The sequence below is a fragment of the Pleurodeles waltl genome, chromosome 6, assembly GCF_031143425.1.
Source record: "Pleurodeles waltl isolate 20211129_DDA chromosome 6, aPleWal1.hap1.20221129, whole genome shotgun sequence".
Lineage (NCBI taxonomy): Eukaryota > Metazoa > Chordata > Amphibia > Caudata > Salamandridae > Pleurodeles > Pleurodeles waltl.
In genome coordinates, this window is record NC_090445.1 from 1315936727 (window position 1) to 1315957499 (window position 20773).

The 20773-nt window shown below is 43.9% G+C and overlaps 1 protein-coding gene across 4 annotated transcripts in view; it reads left to right on the forward strand.

Moving 5' to 3' along the window:
- The window catches only part of OPN4 (opsin 4), a 714562-nt gene extending 694740 nt beyond the window's left edge, over positions 1–19822 (forward strand). For 3 of the 4 annotated variants that reach the window (XM_069240595.1, XM_069240596.1, XM_069240597.1), the window contains one exon: positions 19056–19822. In XM_069240595.1, the coding sequence (XP_069096696.1) occupies positions 19056–19379 (324 nt within the window). In that variant the 3' untranslated portion in view covers positions 19380–19822. The remainder of the gene's footprint in view (positions 1–19055) is intronic. The other variant, XM_069240598.1, reaches the window with a different exon arrangement.
- The last annotated feature ends 951 nt before the right edge of the window (positions 19823–20773 follow it).

Consider the following 20773-nt stretch of genomic DNA (forward strand, 5'->3'; position numbering starts at 1 on the left):
GCTCTCATTGGCCTTTTGATGTTCCTTAAGGGATGTCAACAGAAAAGCCTGCCCATAGGCAGGCTAAATTGGTTGTTATACCTTAGATCAGTTGCCTACAAAAGCTTGATAAACCCGATATTTCATTCATCAGGTGATTCATTTTCTGTTGGCAAATTCTCTAATGTTTTGTTAGGGTTTTTGTTATATACTCCAATCTTCTACTTAGCAGAAAATTACTATCACAATATATTATAGAGTATATGAGTTAACAGTCTTATTTCATGACCGCAGATGACAGTTTGTGAATTAGCCCCTATTATTTGAACGTGACAAATCAATATTGAAAGTAATTGAAAATTAAAAGTAATCATTATTTTTATAGGGAGTCAGTAAGGATCACTAACCTATTTTAAAGAGCAGCAACAGGTTGACAACAAAAGCATTATAATGACCACGAACAAATAACAATAAACTTTGACATTTTTGCTGCCCACAGGTTTAATCTTTTTTTGGGAATACCATGGCTGGATTGATGGAAAACCTAATGCCATTAGGTTCCTTTCATGCCATTGCTGGGGGCCTGTTGTTCTCATACTGCAAGTCTAGTCAAATGCATTTTTTGCAGCCCAGGTCAACAGTGTGACCAGCATGATATTGCCAATTACCTTGACCATTGAATCAATTTAGGATATGAGTTTAGAGCAACAAGGATTGCTTTTGTTATTCTTTGTGAGACCGGCACTGTCACATTCTGTGACCAAGAATGAGTAATATGGTGCCCGACAGCTGCATTAAAAATCATTACCATAAACGGGGCCACGAGTGAAAGGTCTTCTTCATGTAAGTCAGACGGGACCCCATCGGGCCCGGAGCTTTATCCTTACTGGTTAATGCTATAGCATCCCAATCCTCCTCAATAGAAAAACACCCTGGACTCAATTGAAGGCTTGATTTAATCATGTATGATCTGGAGTCAAAGGGAGACTGAAAACTATAGATTCCTTTCAATGCCAGATCCAGACATCCAGTTGCATATGGGAATACAAACAAGGGGATTCTAGGTGAGACAGAAAAGGACAATTAACAACCCACAAAAAAAATTGCTGTTTTTAAGACTGCTTGCTTGGGCTAACGTCCCCAGCCCCCGCTGAGTAAAATAGCTTTCCTGTCATTCACTGGCTGCTTGTAAGTAAAATAGCTTTCCCGTCATTCACTGCCTGCTTGTATCTAGATCTGCAAGCCACTACCTCAAATTTGGCCCTTAGAATAACTTTTCAAGCCCTTTAGCAAGTTGCGATTAATGACAAAACAAGCATGATCAAATTATCTACACTCCTCGGATGAGATATGTGCTCTAGTTCTAGTTAAATGTTTCCTTACAATGATGTAAATAGAGTAAAATGAACTAAACATCAAATGAGATGAAGATGATTCATTCAGGCAATTACAAAATATGAAAGGAAATAGTTTCACCTTGGTCCTGTGAAGCCTATGCCCTTGTTTACAAAGCCACTTTACTATCTTCGAAGCCTGGACAGCATGGTGATTGCGATGACCCCATGAAAAAGTCACAGAGACTGGGTTTTGATCCCTAAAATGACTCCAAATGATTTTAAAATCGCAAACCACATAACAAAATGTAGAAGAAATACAAATATAATCCATGATAATAGACAAACCACTACTTGTAAAAGTCAGGGGTACTGAAATGGAAGTATGGTTTGCCCCCACGTTTTTGCTGAATGAGAGGTTACAATCATGTAGAACAGAATTCACGAGCTCACCTTGAGAGGAGTGAACTAAATGAGAGACACGAGCTATAAGGCTCAGTAAATAAATAGATTAATTCAGGAGAAAGGGCAACTATTTCGGAAACAAGTAGCTCTTCCAAGCACAGAAAAAAGCCTGGAGCGAAACAATCATAATGATGGAAGCAGAGTTACTTAGCAAGGGAGACAAAGCAGAGAACCATCTCCCACTAAACTTCACTTTTTTAAAGTAAAGACCATACATAAATTGAACCCTGAACATCTCAAGGCTTACAAAGGAGCACAAAGGCGCTAACGTTCAGTCAAGTAGAATTCTAGCAAGATGGTGTTTTTCTTGAAAATATATACTATTCCTGATAAGAGAAATTTGATTCTTAAGAACTACTGGGAATAAAACCCAGCAAAAGGTGTACTTGACCCATAACCTCCCAAACAAGAGGAAATATTTTCTTGATACCCTAGATTGATACAAATAAATTAAATAAATGTATTCATTACTTACATTTTAATGCAATTGATGCAATGAATGCCAGTGTTTCAACAAATACATAATTAAATATGTTATCCTTTCTGGCACATCAAGGTAGATCATAGAGGAATATAAATACAGATGAATGAGGAGAATTCATCCATCAAAAGCCATCCTTCAATATGAGCATTGTTGGTATTCGTTGGACTATGTAAGGCCGCTGCTGCCTTTCATTTTTTGTCAATAATCTTATATGGACATCGACAATCTTGTTGTGGTGGTTACCTCATGTGTTTATGGTGGTTCATTATGGTTACTTTAATGAAATACTATTTCATTGGCACTTATCTGGAACTCCTTCAACGTCTGAAAGAAGTGAACTGCACCAACTGTGTTTCTTATTTTTATGGTATACTTCTAACTGCAGATTCCTCAACTTGTGAATACTCCCAGGCACTAGAATAGATCCGAAGTTTTTTGTCAGCATTGCTTTCACAGGCCAACAGGTTGTGTCATATGACTCTGTATTGGCCTCATCTCACCCAGAAGTGACATCAGGCCTGTATATAGCACCACCCCTGTGCACTGAAATCAGTTCCATGCCTTTGGATGAAGATCCAAAGCTGACTCCCAAACATTTACCTCCCCTCTGACAAATTTTCATTTTCCAGATTCCTTTTCTAGTGCACAAATGACATGTCCCCACCAAAAACTAGAGGATTTCTGCCTTGCAGGGACTTTAATAAACAATTTCATGGTACAAGAATATCAATGACAGAATATCGTGGGATAAAATATCGAAAGTTACGTGCATATAGGGAAGTATAGATTTATTATTTCTCACACCACATCTTTGTACCTTGAAGCTATATGTACTGTGTAGGTACATAGATGTGGAGTTAGATATAGAAAATATAGGCTTACCTACCTATTGATATTTTGTTTCTGATATTCTGCCCTCAATATTCTGTCCCACTGGCATTGTGGGTTCGATATTCAGGATGCACACTCCCATAAGGTATTCCCGTTGCATGATTCCAAGACCTGCCGTGATTGCAATAGGAAGAATCCCAAGGCAATCCTGGAGTGAGAAGCCAAACTCTGCATCACTAAACTCTGCAAAAAGACATAAAGGGCCTGATTACAACTTTGGAGGAAGGTGTTAATCTGTCCCAAATGTGACGGATATAACACCAGCCGTATTACGAGTCCATTATATCCTATGGAACTCGTAATACGGCTGGTGGTATATCCATCACATTTGGGACGGATTAACACCTCCTCCAAAGTTGTAATCAGGCCCAAAGTCTGCTCCAGGTTGAAGTTGAGGGCATGGACCTGCTCCCACTCTTAAGGCAGTTCCTGTGAAAGATCCTGAGATAATTCAAAGCCCAAGAAGAACACAAGACAAAGTTGGATTCTTTGCTATCCCACCAATCTCACTCAGAGAATTTGTAGGTATGTCAAGGTGCCTCTAGGTCCTACAGAGGAACTAGTCCCACAACTGGTCCTGATACAGCCGAAGTTCATGGTTCTGTCGCCATCAGCAATGTAAATAGAGACTTTAAAAGAAACCATGTTGTGGCTCTTCAGCACCCTTTCGGCATCCTCTGGTGTGCATTTGTGCCCCCACAAATCTGAGGAGACTCCAGTTTGGATTACTGTTGGCAGATCCATCCACAACACCACCTGTGCTTCTTAACCACACCTTAGCATCTGGCCCAATCCTAAGACTGATGCCTATTCTGTCTTCAAATCCTGTGACACAGCCCTCGCTGATTCCTGCCACATTGATGCCAGCTCTGATGTCACTGACACTGGATGAGGACCGGATTATTTTGTCTGACTCTGAGACAAACCCTCCATGACTTCAACTGAAGTCACGCCCTAAAAATGTTCCAACACAACTGGTCCAACCTCATCCTTATTCAGATAAAATGTTATCACTTCCCAGAATTTGTACTCAAGCACTCCCAAATCTGTTTGGCTCAGATTCAGAACATAGTCAAATGCTCAGGGTGACGACAGTGAAGATGAGCTTCCAGTACCACGATGAAGGTAACCTTTTTATGGTTACATCAACAGATCAGCCTCTTTCACTGTAGTCATTCAGCATGTGGCCGAATTTCATGACTTATAGCTACCATCGATTAAGGTCAAAACCAATGTACTTACCATAGTTCTGCTGCCTGGAGAGACCTCCTTAGAACCACACTTCTTTTAAATGAGGCACTGACTAAGACGCTGTTGGGCACTTGGGCCAAATCTTGCTCTTGCCAGACGGAAAATAAACAAGTGTCTAGATGCCTTTGACCTGCCCCAGGTGGCCCTGCCTTCTTCAAACAGGACCCCATGCCTAAGCCCAGTAGTCCAGTCTACATCTGCTCCTGAAAGAAAGTCGAAATGTATGGAGGCATTTCGGAAATGGATGTCCTCCTTAGCCAGTTTAGTCCTTCATTCAGCCCATGCCAGCTGCCTCCTTAGAAGATATCCACGTACTCTGTGGGATATAGCAAGATCCTGTCAGCAGTCTCCAATGAATTCTGCTCTAACCTGGTGCAGCTCTTTCAGGATAACCAAGATGCAGCAAAATATGTCATCCTTTCCGGGCAGAATGCCATAGACTGCTGAGGCAGGGCAAGTGGTCCCAGCATGGTGCTGCGACGCTGTGCTTGGATTAGATGCACATGCTTTTCAGGTGACTTTTCAAGCATTGTTAATTGATATGCCCTTTGGTGCCACTCAACTCTTCAGAGACAAAGCAGACTCAGTTCTTGAGCACTTCAATTAATGCAAAGCCACATCGGACTCCCTCTGCTTTTCTGTGCCCATAAGGTAGTTTCTCCAACAATTTTGACTCTTTCGAGGGAATGGAAAGGGTTTGGCTCGAAGACAATTCCAATGCCCTCCACTCCATGGTCATTTCAATACTGTGGACGGAGATCCAGCCATCAATGTCCAATCCTTCAGATTCAGCCTATTGCCCAACATCCCATACCCGCTTCAGCTTGTAAGCCGCTTTAGCTTGTACTTGGTGGAGCATGGCCACCCTTTTGGAGTCTACTTCTGCAAGGTATTACCTCCATGGATGGTGGAGCATTACATCTGACAAATCAATGCTCCAAATACTTAAACAAAGATACGCCCTGTCATTCATGTCAGACCTGTCGCATATCCCACCACATCAGAGCAGCTTTCAGAAGACCATATGTCCATTCTGCTACAGGATGTCCAGGCTCGTTTGGACAAAAGGGCCATAGAGAGCATTCTGGCATCGGAAATAGGGACTTGATGTTACTCCTGTTACATCCTGGTGCAAAAAAGGAAGGAGGCCTTCTTCCTATTTTAGATCTTCACCCTATCAATTTCTTTATGAAAAGGGACAGATTCAAGATGCTCATGATGTCCTAGATTATTACTTGTGGTTCAAGTTAGACTATTTTCAATTGTCATGCTCTGCTTTGGCCTTACCATTGCCCCTGGGTGTTCACAAAAGTGATAGTGGTGGTTGCAGCTCACATTGGGAGATTGGGTATACCAGTCTTCCCTCACCTCATGAAAGGCTGTTGAAGGCCCGCCATAGTCATAGAAGAGGGGACTTGTCAGCATTTTTGGCCTTTCTGGGTTTCCGATCAAAGTCCCTGATTAAATAGCCTGTTGTGATGTGTTTATCTTAAAGCCTCATTTAATTTGTTACCCTTTGTGGTGCTGCAGTGGGACCTTAATATGGTTCTCACACTTTTTATGTGTATCCCATTTGAGAAGATGCACAGCTGCCCTTTGCATTTCATAACTATTAATACAGTCTTTCTCATTGCAATAACTTTAGTGTGTTGCATAAGTGAGCTGCAGGCTTTCTCTGTTCAGTTCTTTTTTGCACCACCTTCGCCCGGACAAATAAGTGTTGTGAACCAGAGCAGCATTTCTGTCAAAGGTTGTGACTTTCATGTTGGCCAATCCATCACTCTTCTGGCATCCTTTGATCCTCCTCACTCTCTAAAAAAGCTCCATTTCCTGGACCCTAAAAGAGCCTTATTGAGTTTTTACATCAATTGTACCAAGGAGTATCAGGTGGATGATCAAGTTGATGTGGGATTCTCTGGGACAAAGAAAGGTGAAGCAGTGGGGAAAGGGACCATATCTAGATGGATAGCCATCTGCACTAAGATCTGTTACAAACTGGCTGGGAAGCAGCCTCTGGAGGCCCTGAGTGTTCATTCAACCAGAACCAAGGCTGCTGCTGTTGCTTTGCCATGCAAAACACAAGTTCTGGAAATCTTTCAGGCTGTGACATGCGCATCAGTTCACTTGTTCATGAACCACATACGGTCTTGACAGTCCGGTCTAGCAGGAGGGACTCTTTGTCCATTTGCTCCTGCAGACCTTTTAGGTTTGAGCCATTTCACAGACCCACCACCTTGGGAGGTACTGTTTTGGCATCTATTCATAGGGTGAGGAATCTGCTCTTTAATCTTTTTAACAAAGGTAATTAACTAGTTCTTTGTACCCCTGACGTAGTAGAAGGGACCCATTCACCATTGTGAATGCATGCAAAAACGTTTTTAAAGAGGAGGCAGTGGTCCCACGGACCACTGCGTACTCTTAAACAAATAAAACAGAAACAATTCATTTTTTTCTTTTTGAATGCATCCCATTTTCCTTTAAGGAAAACAGTGTGCATTTAAAAAAAAATTATTGCTTTATTTAAAAGCAGTCAAAGACATGGTGGTCTGCTGACCCCAGCAGGCCACCATCCCTGTGATTTTTGCTATTTGCAGTGGGATGCAAATTGCGACCTGCCTCATTAATAGTAATGAGGTAGGTCTATTTGCGACCCACCGGCAATTGCAAAAGAAACTCAATGAGGTTTCTTACATTTGGAATTGCAATTTCCTAATTGCGAGTCGCATGGAATTGCAGCTAGGAAATCACAACTCCAAATGTTCGTACATGTGACCCTATATCTTTTTGAAATGTGCCATTTGAGTAACCCTCCCAAGCAAAAGGAATGTTGATTTTCTTATAAAGACAACCTTTACCATATCAGTAATGTTATTACATCTGGATGTTGATTTTCTGTGTTGCGGGATCTCATACTTCAGATATTGGCATACAAGCAATTCCTTCACAACACCCAGCCAACAACAGAATTGTTAACCCCTTTTGGAAAGCCCCCTCACAGGTTGATAACTCCTGAAGCAAATTACACCATCTGTGATTTAGAGTCAATGATTGTATGAAGTCCATTTGCATACTTGTGGCTTTACTTAGAGGTACATAAACACATTTTTGTGACATCAGATCATATAAATTTTGTTCTTTAAAAAAAGTAAAATTGAATTTGTGTTTTGAGTGTTAAAGAAAGAAAGAAGGTGGATGAAGGGGACTTTTCAATACTCCAAGTAATGTATCTTAAATGTTGCCTGTACTTACAAGCACAGCTTGACGATTACTTGTATCAAGTTTGAAAATCTTGAAAAAGACATCTGAAGGTTTACTAATCCATAGTACCATATTCAGTCTGAATTGGGTCATCTTAGATTTGTGAAAACTCTAGAGCTGCTACGAAGGTCCACTTGGTGGAAACTGTATGTAGAAGACTAAGTAAAGTTATTTTCCACTTTAAATTAAAATCTAATTCAATGGTGAAAATAATTTGATAGGTTTCATGGAACATTAACCTTCTAAACTGTACTTTGTGATTTAAGGCCAGTATGCTCAGTACCCTGCCCTTGAGAATTGAAAAACAGATGGACTGGGGCACAAAATATGCCAAGACATCAGTATAAATGTGGCCCCCATTAGTGATCCAGATAGTTAAAAAAGTGGCTCACATTTGCAAATCAGTCCAGTTATGAATTTGTAAAGACATGCTGTATGGGTATTATGCAAGCACTTGTGTTTGTTGCAGGCAATGTTTGTTGCAATATCAGGAAAATCAACAGTAAAAGCCGGCCCCCCTGCTCATAAAACAGGTCCACACACTGCTAAGAAATCCGCCCCACCAACTGACCTGTCAGACTAGCCCATCGGGCACTGCATGATTGCCATACAGGCCAGTCCGACCCTGATTAAAATAAACATCCCAAATAACCTGTTAACTCCTGGAGGACACTGTGCATGCCCAGCGGCTGAAGTGGTGTTACTGTTTAGCAGGGAAGGTGATACGAGCAGATGGATACTCAAAGGTCAGCCTCAAAAGCTATTCCTTTAGAAGTGAAGACTGGAAACTGAGGTCTAAAAAAATAAAGCCATTCATTCTCAGTGTGCTTCCAAGAGGCAGGAAATCCAGTTCTGCATTTAGAGGAGGTTACATGTGGGAGTGGCTGGAAGGAAGGGCACTTCTTCTGCAGCTGGAGGATGACTAGGGCCTTCTTGGATCAGGTGTTTTTGGAAGGCTTTACATAGACTGAGAAAGGAAATGCTGATAAATTGGTTGGGTTTTGATGGCAACGCTGCCAGAATTTGGGACCTGATTTATACTTTTTGGTGCAAAACTGCACAAATGCAGTTTTGGACCAAAATGTTTAGCACCGGCTTGCACCATTTCTGTGCACCAGCTGGGCCCAATATTTATGGAATGGTGCAAGCCACTGCAAAGGGTAGACTAGCGTAAAAAAAATGATGTTAGTCGGGTGGGTCTGGCGGTATGGAAAAAGGGGATTTTGCACCAAAAACTGACATTAGGCAGGTTAGGGTAAAAAAAAAATTACTCTAACCTGCCTAGAGTCATTTTCTGACTCAAAACCATCCATACCACATGACTCCTGTCTTAGAAAAGACAGGAGTCATGCTCACCACCTCAGTGGCCAGTACAGGGGACCACGGTCCCCTGGGCATGGCCATTGCACCCAGTGCCAAGTAGGGGGGCCCATTTCAGTGCCCCAATGGCACTCTTAAAAAAATATTGGCCTATACTTACCCATACTTGACTAGGATGGGGTCCCCCATCCTCATCTGTCCCTCTGGTGTGGGTGGGGGTGTCCCTTGGGCCTCGGGAGGGCACCTGTGGGTTTATTCCATGGTGTTCCACCATAGAAATGGCCACAGGTCCCCTATGCTGAGCTCCAGCCTCTCGCCTTTAATCCTTCTTTATCCAGCTTTCAGGACAAACCGCTATGTATGTGACTCTGAGACAGTGACCGGTGATCTGGAAAACCCACACCGGTTGGCTCTGTGCCTGTCTCAGTTCTTCTGCTCAAAGCTAGAATACCGTCTTGGAGACTGGCTGTGAGCAGAGAGTGGGCTGTGCTGCACAGACAGCACAGTAGAGAAGCAAGAACCAGTCTATCAGTGATTTGCACTGCCTGGCAGTGACTAGCAACAGCCAAGTGAAGTACCAACACTCCAATGGACTCCAGAGACCCAAGAGGAGAAGGTACAATATGACTGATAGACACAGGAGGCCGTTACTGAACAGAGATGGAGGCAACATGACCAGAAGTGGGCAAGATCTATGGGGTGGTGCGCTGTATGGTCAGCATACCAGTCAAAAGAGCAAGTAGCATTATCAGAGACAAAAGAGTGTGGCAACCAGGGAAAGACAACAGGCCGCATTCCAGTAAGGATATGGTGGAGAGGACCCTGTTGTGAGATAACATACTGTTCTCGTAAAGGAAAGAAGGCAATCCGGCCCCTGGAAGGCCCAGATGGGCTAAGCCCCAGGGTAAGCATTGGACAACACAGAACAACCCGCAGCAATGAAGCCAGCTCATGAGATTGGACTGTATTGAGTGGCATTGTGTGGGCAATACCAGCACTGAGCATATCAAATCAGGGACAAGATGGCACTTAGAAATGTGCGATCCCCTGGAGGGTGAATTCGACAGCAGCAGGATCCATTAACAAGATAGGCTTCTTAATGGATCCTGGCTTCTGGTGGTGATGCATGTTCAGATGGACTCCCTCCCACCCCCAAGTACCTATTATTGAAACCAAGGAGCAAAGAATACATCTGAATGACACAAACCTGTAGAGAGAGATTGGTTGTGAGTTTGATCCTCTGCACAATTCTATTGTCTGCCTGCCATTGGAATAAACTACACTCATTTGGGATGGTGAGAGCCGTACGCTCCCAAGGAATATAGTCAAAGACAAACCCTGACTTATTCCTTACTAGGGTGAGATCAATAAGTTTGCAAATCCCCAAAAGCAACCACAGCCTACATAGGAAGCACTGGTGTAACAAAGGCCCCCGCAGCCCCTGTGGTGTGAGCTCCAGGGATTCCCCTCAGCACAGCACACTGTGCACGGGCATCAGGCCCCTGAATGGGTCCAGGGGGAAAGGGACCCCCTGAAGGTAGTTTGCAGGGGGGACCTCAAATTTCATTTCATCACTGATCAGAACTGTAGGGTAAACAGAATCTTCAAGTAAAAGTAGGAATCTATTCATCACGAACAGGTTTGGAAATCAAAATAGGTAAGTTGGCAATTAATATATCCTTGTGTATCATGATCTGGAAAGCATAGTAGTTTTACGTCAATAGAGGGATACATATCCAAATTAGAGGATACAGTCAAAGAGATGAAAACAATGGTGCCTCCCCTCCCTACAGCAACAACATTACAATGCCTGAAAGACCGCATGGAGGATACAGATGGAAGGGCTTAATGCTACAACTGAAAAAAGTAACTGAAATACATTTTTGCCAGAGGTCTTAATTCTTGCCTCAATGGGCTTAACAATAGGGGAAGGGAGAGTAGGGAGGTTTGCGTAAAAAAGTATAAATGGGGCCTAAGTACTGTTTGTGGCTGAGTGAGGACTCACAGGATTCTCCGTTACTGTTGTGGGAAAACTTCCAGCCACTGGTGAAAGTCAGAGCCGTGCTACATTACAAAAATCAGATATGGCAAACAGGCTGTGATATATAGGGTATAGTCAGAAATGCATACTCTTGATGGATGTTACTATAGGAACACCAAAGAAGAAATATTATTGGAGAGTGGGATCTTCAAACTCTAGTACCCACAGCTTCTAATGGGTGACACCAGAATTGTTGATTAGGCTCTCAAATTCAGCTTGATGAATCAGGGTAATAAGGCAGGAAAATGTATTCACTGAGTAGGAGGGAGGATCAAGGCTGTCGGATTGTAATCATAAAGAATGCAAATGAACAAGTGACTACTGAACCAGTGCTGAGCACCAGAGAATTTGCCAGGTTCTACCAACACCTGTAACCCTTTAAGATGATATCAAATTAGAAGGCTTTGAACTCCTTTGTTTTGGATGTCCCAGTGTCTGGTGGCTAGGACATAGAAAGAGCCTTCTGGGGCCACTATAATATTGTAAATTGGTTATCAATCAGCCAACCAAGACTTTGAGGAGATGGGTATAAATGATATGCCACAGCCATGACATCCAGTAGATAAGTGTGAATCCCAAAGACCAATCTCCTTCATAGTTGTAAACCCCCCCAAAAAGTTGCCATGATCTTAGAAAATCGACTGTAGACAGTGACCCACTCTCTTGTACATCAAGGTCAGAGTTAGTTTATGTTGCAAGATCTGCATGACATGGGATACAATGCTTGAAGTTGACAAGGGCAGGATGACTCAACACATTGCTAGTCTTCCTTTTAATAGATTTTGAAATCGTATTTGATAATCTAGATTGGGAATTGCTATTTCCTCTTTTCACACAAATTAATCAGGCCCTTCCTTTTGAGCATACACTATACAAACAATGTCGAGCAAAAGTGGTAATAAGCATTATGTTATCTGAGGCCTCCCATCAGATAAGCCACATAACAGGGCAACACCCTTTTACCACAGTTATTCATGCTAGCAATAGAGACACTGACAGAGCTGATTCAGAAAAATGGGGCTTTAATTTGCTTTCAATTGGACACTGGGTTTAAAAGACCATGGTCCAGATTTACGAGAAAATTATGGATTGTGATGCTGCACCAAATATTGCAGCACTGCGCTCAGTCATTTTCAAAATGCAGGGATGCACCATATTTAATAGAATACAGTGCACTCCAGTGTTGCCCCCTGAGCCAGCGCTAAATTTGCTGCTGAGCGCCATCATAGCCACCCATGGGCCATGGTGTAAGGTTAGCTGCGCTGCAGGGTAGATTGTTTTTGTGCAGGAAGGGACACCTTCCTGCACAAAAACAATCTTCAATGGCATTTTGCACCTTCTGTGTGCTGCAGAATGCAGCACACATAGAAAGAGCCAAAAACGAGGAGAAATTAAAGCATTTCTCTTCGATGTGCATACTAACGCCGCCCGTGGGGTGGCGTTAGATTGTGTTGCTGCCTCAGGTTTGTGAAAACTCATAAATCTGGGGCAGCGTCAAAATACAGTGGGTGTTGTTTTTGCACGCCCACAGCCACACCCATTGCATGCCCCTTCCACCAAAGTGCTGCGTGTGAAGGGGCCATATTTACAAACTGGCGTTAAACCACAAAAAGTGGCTTAATGCCACCTTGAAAATATGGCGCAGTGCATAGCGCCACCGGAGAGTCAATAAAAATGATGCACCCGTGGCAATAGGACCTTGTAAATCTGGCCCCATGTAATGAGGTATGAAGATGATCTCCTCTTGTACCACAGTCTCTCTGGATAATCAAGCCTGTGGGCAAATCTTATACTGTATTTACTGACTGTAGGACATCCATGTGTCAGAGGGGAACTGGGTAAAATCCAACATGTATCCTATAAAAAGATGAGAGAGGTCAGAGAGTGGATCAAACACTCAAAAGTGAAAGTTGTGAAGTTAGGTTTAGATACCCAGTGATCTTCATAGCTAAAAGTGAACCATGAATTTGGGTGAAAAATATGATTGAATATTCTGAAACGAGGTCTCCTTCTTTGAGAGCCACTGCCATCGTTCCTGATGGGGAGGACAGCTCTGGTTACATAGGTGGCACTCCCAAAGCTACTATACATCAAATAGAATATTCTCTACTGAATCTTGTCTGATTTCTCCAGGAGACGAATCTCAGTGATTTAGGTGTTCTTCTGGGATGACAATATCTCTCAAGTATCCATGCTTGCATATTGTAATTCGGCAATAGATGGAGTTTCGGGAATGGAAGATTTTTATCTCATTATTGTGCACCTCAATTGGTGGTTGATACAGCTCTACAACCAGTGCACAAAAGTGAAACATGTGTTATGGTCGGGCACATACACCTCACTTTGTGTACTGGTGATGCTTACCCATTAGTACTCTTTGGCACTGCTCAGGGCATGGATGGAATTCCTGTGAATGATGGGTTGTGTGGGGAATTTAGTAAAGGATCCTCCTCTCTTGGCCGGGACACTTTTACACCAAGTCATGGCACGGAAGGGTTTCATGGGACGGGATACACTGGGCATCTTGACACTCTGGGCTACAGCTCTACCGAGGGATGTTGGCTCCTACTCTCCCAATGTTAGCATTACTCACAGCTCCATCACAAATTATCGCTGCATCTAAACATGCTTAAAAGCTGCTCTGAATTCAGCCGCTGGAAACCACGAGCTCACAATGTTCGAACTACCACTCTAAGATTTGCAACTCCTTAGCACCTCTTACCGTCACACTAGCATTATTATTTTTACAGTAATGTGGCATTAACTCCTTTGCTGCCAGGCCTTTTCCCCCTCCTGTGCCAGGCCTTTTTTTTGGCTATTTGGGGCAGTTCGTGCTTAGGCCCTCATAAGTTTTTGTCCACATAAGCTAGCCAAGCCAAATTTGCGTCCTTTTTTTCCAACATCCTAGGGATGCTAGAGGTACCCAGACTTTGTGGGTTCCCCTGAAGGAGGCCAAGAAATTAGCCAAAATACAGTGAAAAGTTAGTTTTTTTCAAAAACATGGGAAAAAGTGGCTGCAGAAGAAGGCTTGTGGTTTTTTCCCTGAAAATGGCATCAACAAAGGGTTTGCGGTGCTAAAATCACCAGCTTCCCAGCTTTCAGAATCAGGCAGACTTGAATCATAAAACCCAATTTTTCAACACAAATTTGGCATTTTACTGGGACATACCCCATTTTTACATTTTTTTGTGCTTTCAGCCTCCTTCCAGTCAGTGACAGAAATGGGCGTGAACCCAATGCTGGATCCCAGAAACCTAAACATTTCTGAACAGTAGACAAAATTCTGAATTCAGCAAGGGGTCATTTGTGTAGATCCTACAAGGGTTTCCTACAGAAAATAGCAACTGAAAAAGAAAAATATTGAAATTGAGGTGAAAAAAACAGCAATTTTTCTCTACGTTTTACTCTGTAACTTTTTCCTGCAATGTCAGATTTTCGAAAGCAATATACCGTTACGTCTGCTGGACTCCTCTGGTCGTGGGGATATATAGGGCTTGTAGGTTCATCAAGAACCCTAGGTACCCAGAGCCAATAAATGAGCTGCACCCTGCAGTGCGTTTTCATTCTATACCGGGTATACAGCAATTCATTCGCTGAAATATAAAGAGTGAAAAATAGCTATCAAGAAAACCTTTGTATTTCCAAAATGGGCACAAGATAAGGTGTTGAGGAGCAGTGGTTATTTGCACATCTCTGAATTCCGGGGTGACCATACTAGCATGTGAATTACAGGGCATTTCTCAAATAGATGTCTTTTTTACACACTCTCTTATATTTGGAAGGACAAAATGTAGAGAAAGACAAGGGGCAATAACACTTGTTTTGCTAATCTATGTTTCCCGAAGTCTCCCGATAAAAATGATACCTCACTTGTGTGGGTAGGCCTAGCGCCCGCGACAGGAAATGCCCCAAAACGCAACGTGGACACATCACATTTTTTGAAAGAAAACAGAGGTGTTTTTTGCAAAGTGCCTACCTGTAGATTTTGGCCTCTAGCTCAGCCGGCACCTAGGGGAACCTACCAAACCTGTGCATTTTTTAAAAATAGAGATCTAGGGGAATCCAAGATGGGGTGACTTGTGGGGCTCTGACCAGGTTCTGTTACCCAGAATCCTTTGCAAACCTTAACATTTGGCTAAAAAAAAATCATTTTCTTCACATTTTGGTGATAGAAAGTTCTGGAATCAGGGAGGAGCCACAAATTTCCTTCCACCCAGCGTTCCCCCAAGTCTCCTGATAAAAATGATACCTCACTTGTGTGGGTAGGCCTAGCGCCCGCGACAGGAAATGCCCCAAAACGCAACATGGACACATCACATTTTTTTAAAGAAAACAGAGGTGGTTTTTGCAAAGTGCCTACCTGTAGATTTTGGCCTCTAGCTCAGCCGGCACCTATGGAAACCTACTATACCTGTGCATTTTTGAAAACTAGAGACCTAGGGGAATCCAAGATGGGGTGACTTGTGGGGCTCTTGCAAACCTCAAAATTTGGCTAAAAAAACACATTTTCCTCACATTTCGGTGACAGAAAGTTCTGGAATCTAAGAGGAGCCACAAATTTCCTTCCACCAAGCGTTCCCCCAGCACCTAGGGAAACCTACCAAACCTGTGCATTTTCGAAAACTAGAGACCTAGGGGAATCCACGATGGGGTGACTTGTGGGGCTCTGACCAGGTTCTGTTACCCAGAATCCTTTGCAAACCTCAAAATGTGGCTAAAAAACACATTTTCCTCACATTTTGGTGACAGAAAGTTCTGGAATCAGAGAGGAGCCACAAACTTCCTTCCACCCAGCGTTCCCCCAAATCTCCCGATAAAAATGATACCTCACTTGTGTGGGTAGGCCTAGCGCCCGCGACAGGAAATGCCCCAAAACGCAACGTGGACACATCACATTTTTTGAAAGAAAACAGAGGTGTTTTTTGCAAAGTGCCTACCTGTAGATTTTGGCCTCTAGCTCAGCCGGCACCTAGGGGAACCTACCAAACCTGTGCATTTTTTAAACTAGAGACCTAGGGGAATCCAAGATGGGGTGACTTGTGGGGCTCTGACCAGGTTCTGTTACCCAGAATCCTTTGCAAACCTCAAAATTTGGCTAAAAAAACACATTTTCCTCACATTTTGGTGACAGAAAGTTCTGGAATCAGAGAGGAGCCACAAATTTCCTTCCACCCAGCATTCCCCCAAGTCTCCCGATAAAAATGGTACCTCTCTTCTGTGGATAGGCCTAGCACCCACGAAAGGAAATGGCCGAAAACACAACGTGGACACATCACATTTTTTCACAGAAAACAGAGGTGTTTTTTGCAAAGTGCCTACCTGTGGATTTTGGCCTCTAGCTCAGCCGGCCCAAGGGGGGGCAGAAATGGGCTAAAATAAATTTGCCCCCCCAACCACACCCTCGGGAGCGACCCTTGCCTACGGGATCGCTCCCCCGTGTGACATTGGCGCCAAAAAAAAAATCCCTTACCTAGTGGTTTCTGTCCCCTTGGGGGCAGATTGACCTAAAATCGGCCAATCTGCCCCCAAGGGGGGCATAAATGGTCTAAATACAATTTGCCCCCAGGGGAGCGACCCTTGCCTAATGGGTTGCTCCCCATCTCTAAAAAAAGAAAGAAACAAAAAAAAAACACACACAAAAAAAAATGCCCTGGCACCTAGAGGTTTCTGCCCCTCCCTGGGGGCAGAACGGCCTAATAACAATAGGCTGATCTGCCCCCAGGGGGCGCAGAAATGGCCTAAAATAAATTTGCCCCCAACCCCAGATTGGCGTAGCAAAAATCGGCCGATCTGCCCCCAAAGGGGGCAGAAATGGCCTAAATACAATTTTCCCCTCCAGGGGAGCGACCCTTGTCCAAGGGGTCGCTCCCCATCTGTCAAATCAAAAAAACTAAAAATCCCCGGTGCCTAGTGGTTTCTGCCCCCCTTGGGGGCAGATCGGCCTAATCAAAATAGGCTGATCTACCCCCCAAGGGGTGCAGAAATTTCCTAAAATAATTTCCCCCCCAGGGGAGCGACTCTTGCCTAAGGGGTCGCTCCCCTTGCGTGAAATTCACGAAAACAAAAAAAACTCCCTGGTGTCCAGTGGTTTCTGCCCCCTTTGGGGGCAGATTGGCCTCATCAAAATAGGCCAGGGGGGCAGAAATGGCCTAAATATAATTTGCCCCCTAGCGGAGCGACCCTTGCCTAAGGGGTCGCTCCCCACCTAAAAAAAAATAAAAAAAAGTTATCCCTGGTGCCTAGAGGTTTCTGCCCCCAGGGATGGCAGAAAAGGCCTTTAAAAAAAATGCCCCCCATTGGGAGCGACCCTTGCCCAAGGGGTCGCTCCCTTATGCCAGTTTGAAAAAAAAAAATCCATGGTGTCTAGTGGGGTTTCAAAAGCCGGATTGCAAGCAATCCGGCTTTTGAAACGCTCGGAGAGACTTCAAAGGGAAGGAAATACATTTCCTTCCTTTTGAAGCCTCTCCGGGCCTCCCCTATGTGATCGAAAGAGAAATGCTGAGCATTTCTCTTTCGATCGCGCTGGAAGCTAAGCTTCCAGCGCGATGGGGGAGGCCCTGTGACAAATCAGCGCGAGCGCGCGCGCTGACGTCACGGGGGTGGGGGGGGCCGGGGGTGGAAGGGGAAGGGCTTCCCCTTCCATCCCTACCTTGGTGGGGTGGGGGGGAGAACAGGGGGGGAGCGCTAGCGCTCCCCCCCGGTTCCCGTGCCTTGGACGAGGTGACCTCGTCCAAGGCACCCGAAAGGTTAAGGAGGACATTCTCCTTCACGATATTTACAGTGGTGCAATGTCAATTGTGACCCCTTGTGCCACATTATACCTGCACCAGGTATAATGTATGCTAGGGGGCGTTCCTACGCAGGGAGGCTGCAAGAAATGGCGCAGTGAAATCTACATGATTTCACTGCAACAGTTTTTCCATCATTTTTAACACCTGCTCGGTAGTAACCTATGGACTGCCCTAGTGCTTTGTTGCACTAGCACCATTATTTATGGCACTAATCCAGCAAAGCACCACAATAGCATCAAAAATTATGACGCTATTGTGGAAACGAGCGCCATGTTGCGCGTTATTGGAAATACGGCACAACCATGGTGTCGTTGGGTGGGGGAGGGGACGGGCGACGTAAGAAAAGTGCCACATCAGGACTGATGCAGCACTTTCTAATGCACCACTTTCTACAAGAAGGGGCCACATCATGCCCAATGCAGCACTTTTCTTGTGCCACCCCTGCCCCACCTAACGACACCATTGCTGCACCGTATTTACAACACGGTCACATGGCGCTCGGTTCCACAATAGCGTCATAATTTATGAAGCTTTTGCGGCACTTTGCTGGATTAGCGCCATGCAGCATATAACAAAAACTTTTCTAAACTCCATTGGTCTAGCAGCTTGTCTGTCAGTGTGTGTCCGCAATAATGGGGAGTGAGAAGAGGGAAGAGCTGGAGAGAATTCCTATTTTTGGCTTCATTGTCGATTTGTCATAAAAGCAAAATATTTCAACATGCAATATTTAATAAAAATGTGTGCACCATAACTCATGCAATGGCTTACTTGTATGTTCCACTGAGCTATTTCCTGAAGATGTTATTTTCACACAAGTACTTTCATGACGTAAAATGACGTGTAGTAAGAAATGTGTTATCTACCCATGTCGTGTGCATTTCATATTTATTGAGGTGGATGAAGCCGGTTGGGTTATGTCGACACGGCTTTTAAAAACATAGGGGGTTATTCCAACTTTGGAGGAGGTGGTAATCCGTCCCAAATGTGACGGATTTACCACCAGCCGTATTACGAGTTCCATAGGATATAATGGACTCGTAATACGGATGGTGGTATATCCGTCACTTTACCGTCACTTTTGGGACGGATTACCACTTCCTCCAAAATTGGAATAACCCCCATAATATTTAAGCCTGTTGCACCGGTTACCAGTACCTTCCCCGTTTTTTTGTCTGCTTTTCTGTTGTACTGCCTAACTGTACGTGTATGTTTACATTCTTTTCAATCTTTTCATGTTTAAGACAGGTAAGAGCTTGAATGGCATCGGGGTGCGGAAAGGAGGATCCCAGCGTCGGTTGCCGGCAGCAGGAATTCCCGGCATTGTGGTTTCCAGCAGTGCCCGCTATGTAAAGACGCTGCCCGTTGACTGCAGATCTCCTGTTCTGGGACTGAGCAGTGACCCCAGTGACAGCGATGGCAGCGGCGCCCAGATGGACTCGGTGCTCCAGGATGGGCCTATTGCCACCATTTCATCCAGCGTCGTGGCGCCAGTGAAGGTGGATGTTTCCCCGGAGCCGCCGTTCCCAGAGGAACCTCCAAGCTCGGAGCTCTCTACCATCCTCTAGAGGAGGCCAAGATCCACACTGAGTGCCCTCCGACTCACCGCACAACTGTGCTTTTCTTCCGCGCTCACAAGATTCTGTGAAATTAGCAGTTCTGCACTATTAACTCGGATATTTGTTTTATTTTATTATCCCCCGAGGCCTAGATGTGTCATATATGTTGGAAAGTGTGCTGTAGCACTGAGATAACGTGAGGTAAAATCTGCCTAAGCCACACGTTGGGGAAGAAACAGGAAAGCAACTGGGGGGATTGTTACAGATAGGGCAAAGAGCAGTTCACTCATGGCCGGTTCGCCAATGTTTTCGAATGAGTATTATACACTGAACAATATATAGACTGAGCTACTGATAACTTCTGCAAACCTCTAGCTTTTTAAGTCTGTATCTGTCAAAGACAGCGTGATATGATTCCAGTAATTGTACAAATAAAATATTCTATGCAGTGATCTCATTAAGGTCATTTATGTTAAAGTGTATTTATGTGGTAAGGCATTATGTTATATGGCATTCTGTTTGCATTTACTAAATGTTTGTGTGCAAGTCCTCAACAATTATGGACTTTTTTGGGGGGGGAATGATCATCAAGGAAAATCAATAGTTTATCCAATCTATGCTAGAGTGAAGCAGAGGGCCTTCCCAGCTAGTATTTAGAATGGTAGTATTATCTTACCAGTGTGGGGTGAGGTGGTCGACGATGAGGCATGCCAAATTATGTGAGTGAGTTCACCTCATCAAGTAACTTTTATGCTCCTAATAAGAGCTATGACCTAGGGAGATTACTGAATATTGGAGGATAGGGTTCAGGTACGCCATCTCTACAACTGGTCATGCAGTTTGTTTTGGTGTTAGACTAAAAAATGGTGCACATAGAATGAGTTTGAACAAAATGAAGCATGCTGTGCAACAAGGCACATCTGGTTAGGAACGAGGTGTACACAGGAGGAACCTACAAGTGATTGTATGGTGCAATATGGATATACCATTGATAAGGGGACTGAGAGAGGCAGACATTGATTTAGGTGTTACACTGAATTGTGCACAAAGTCACTAGTAATGGGTCCATGTTTAGGGCATCCAAATACTCAAAGGCTCATTATACAATTCACTCAGCGCAGCAAGATTCACAAACTTGCAATATTATGTTCACCCATTACAGACCTAACGTCTGTAGTACTTGGGGATTATAGAGATTCCATTTATCTACTCCAAAGGCTTCCAGTTTACAACTGCATAGGTATTCACTCTGGGAGTAAATAGAGAATGATCAGGCTATGGTGACCCATTTCCGAAGCACCTTGTGAGCGAAATGGGTCACTTTGGCTTGCCTCTTGCTGTCAGCTACACATAGATATACCTCAAGACTTATCATCTTGCTGTATTGCCTCAGATGAGTTTAA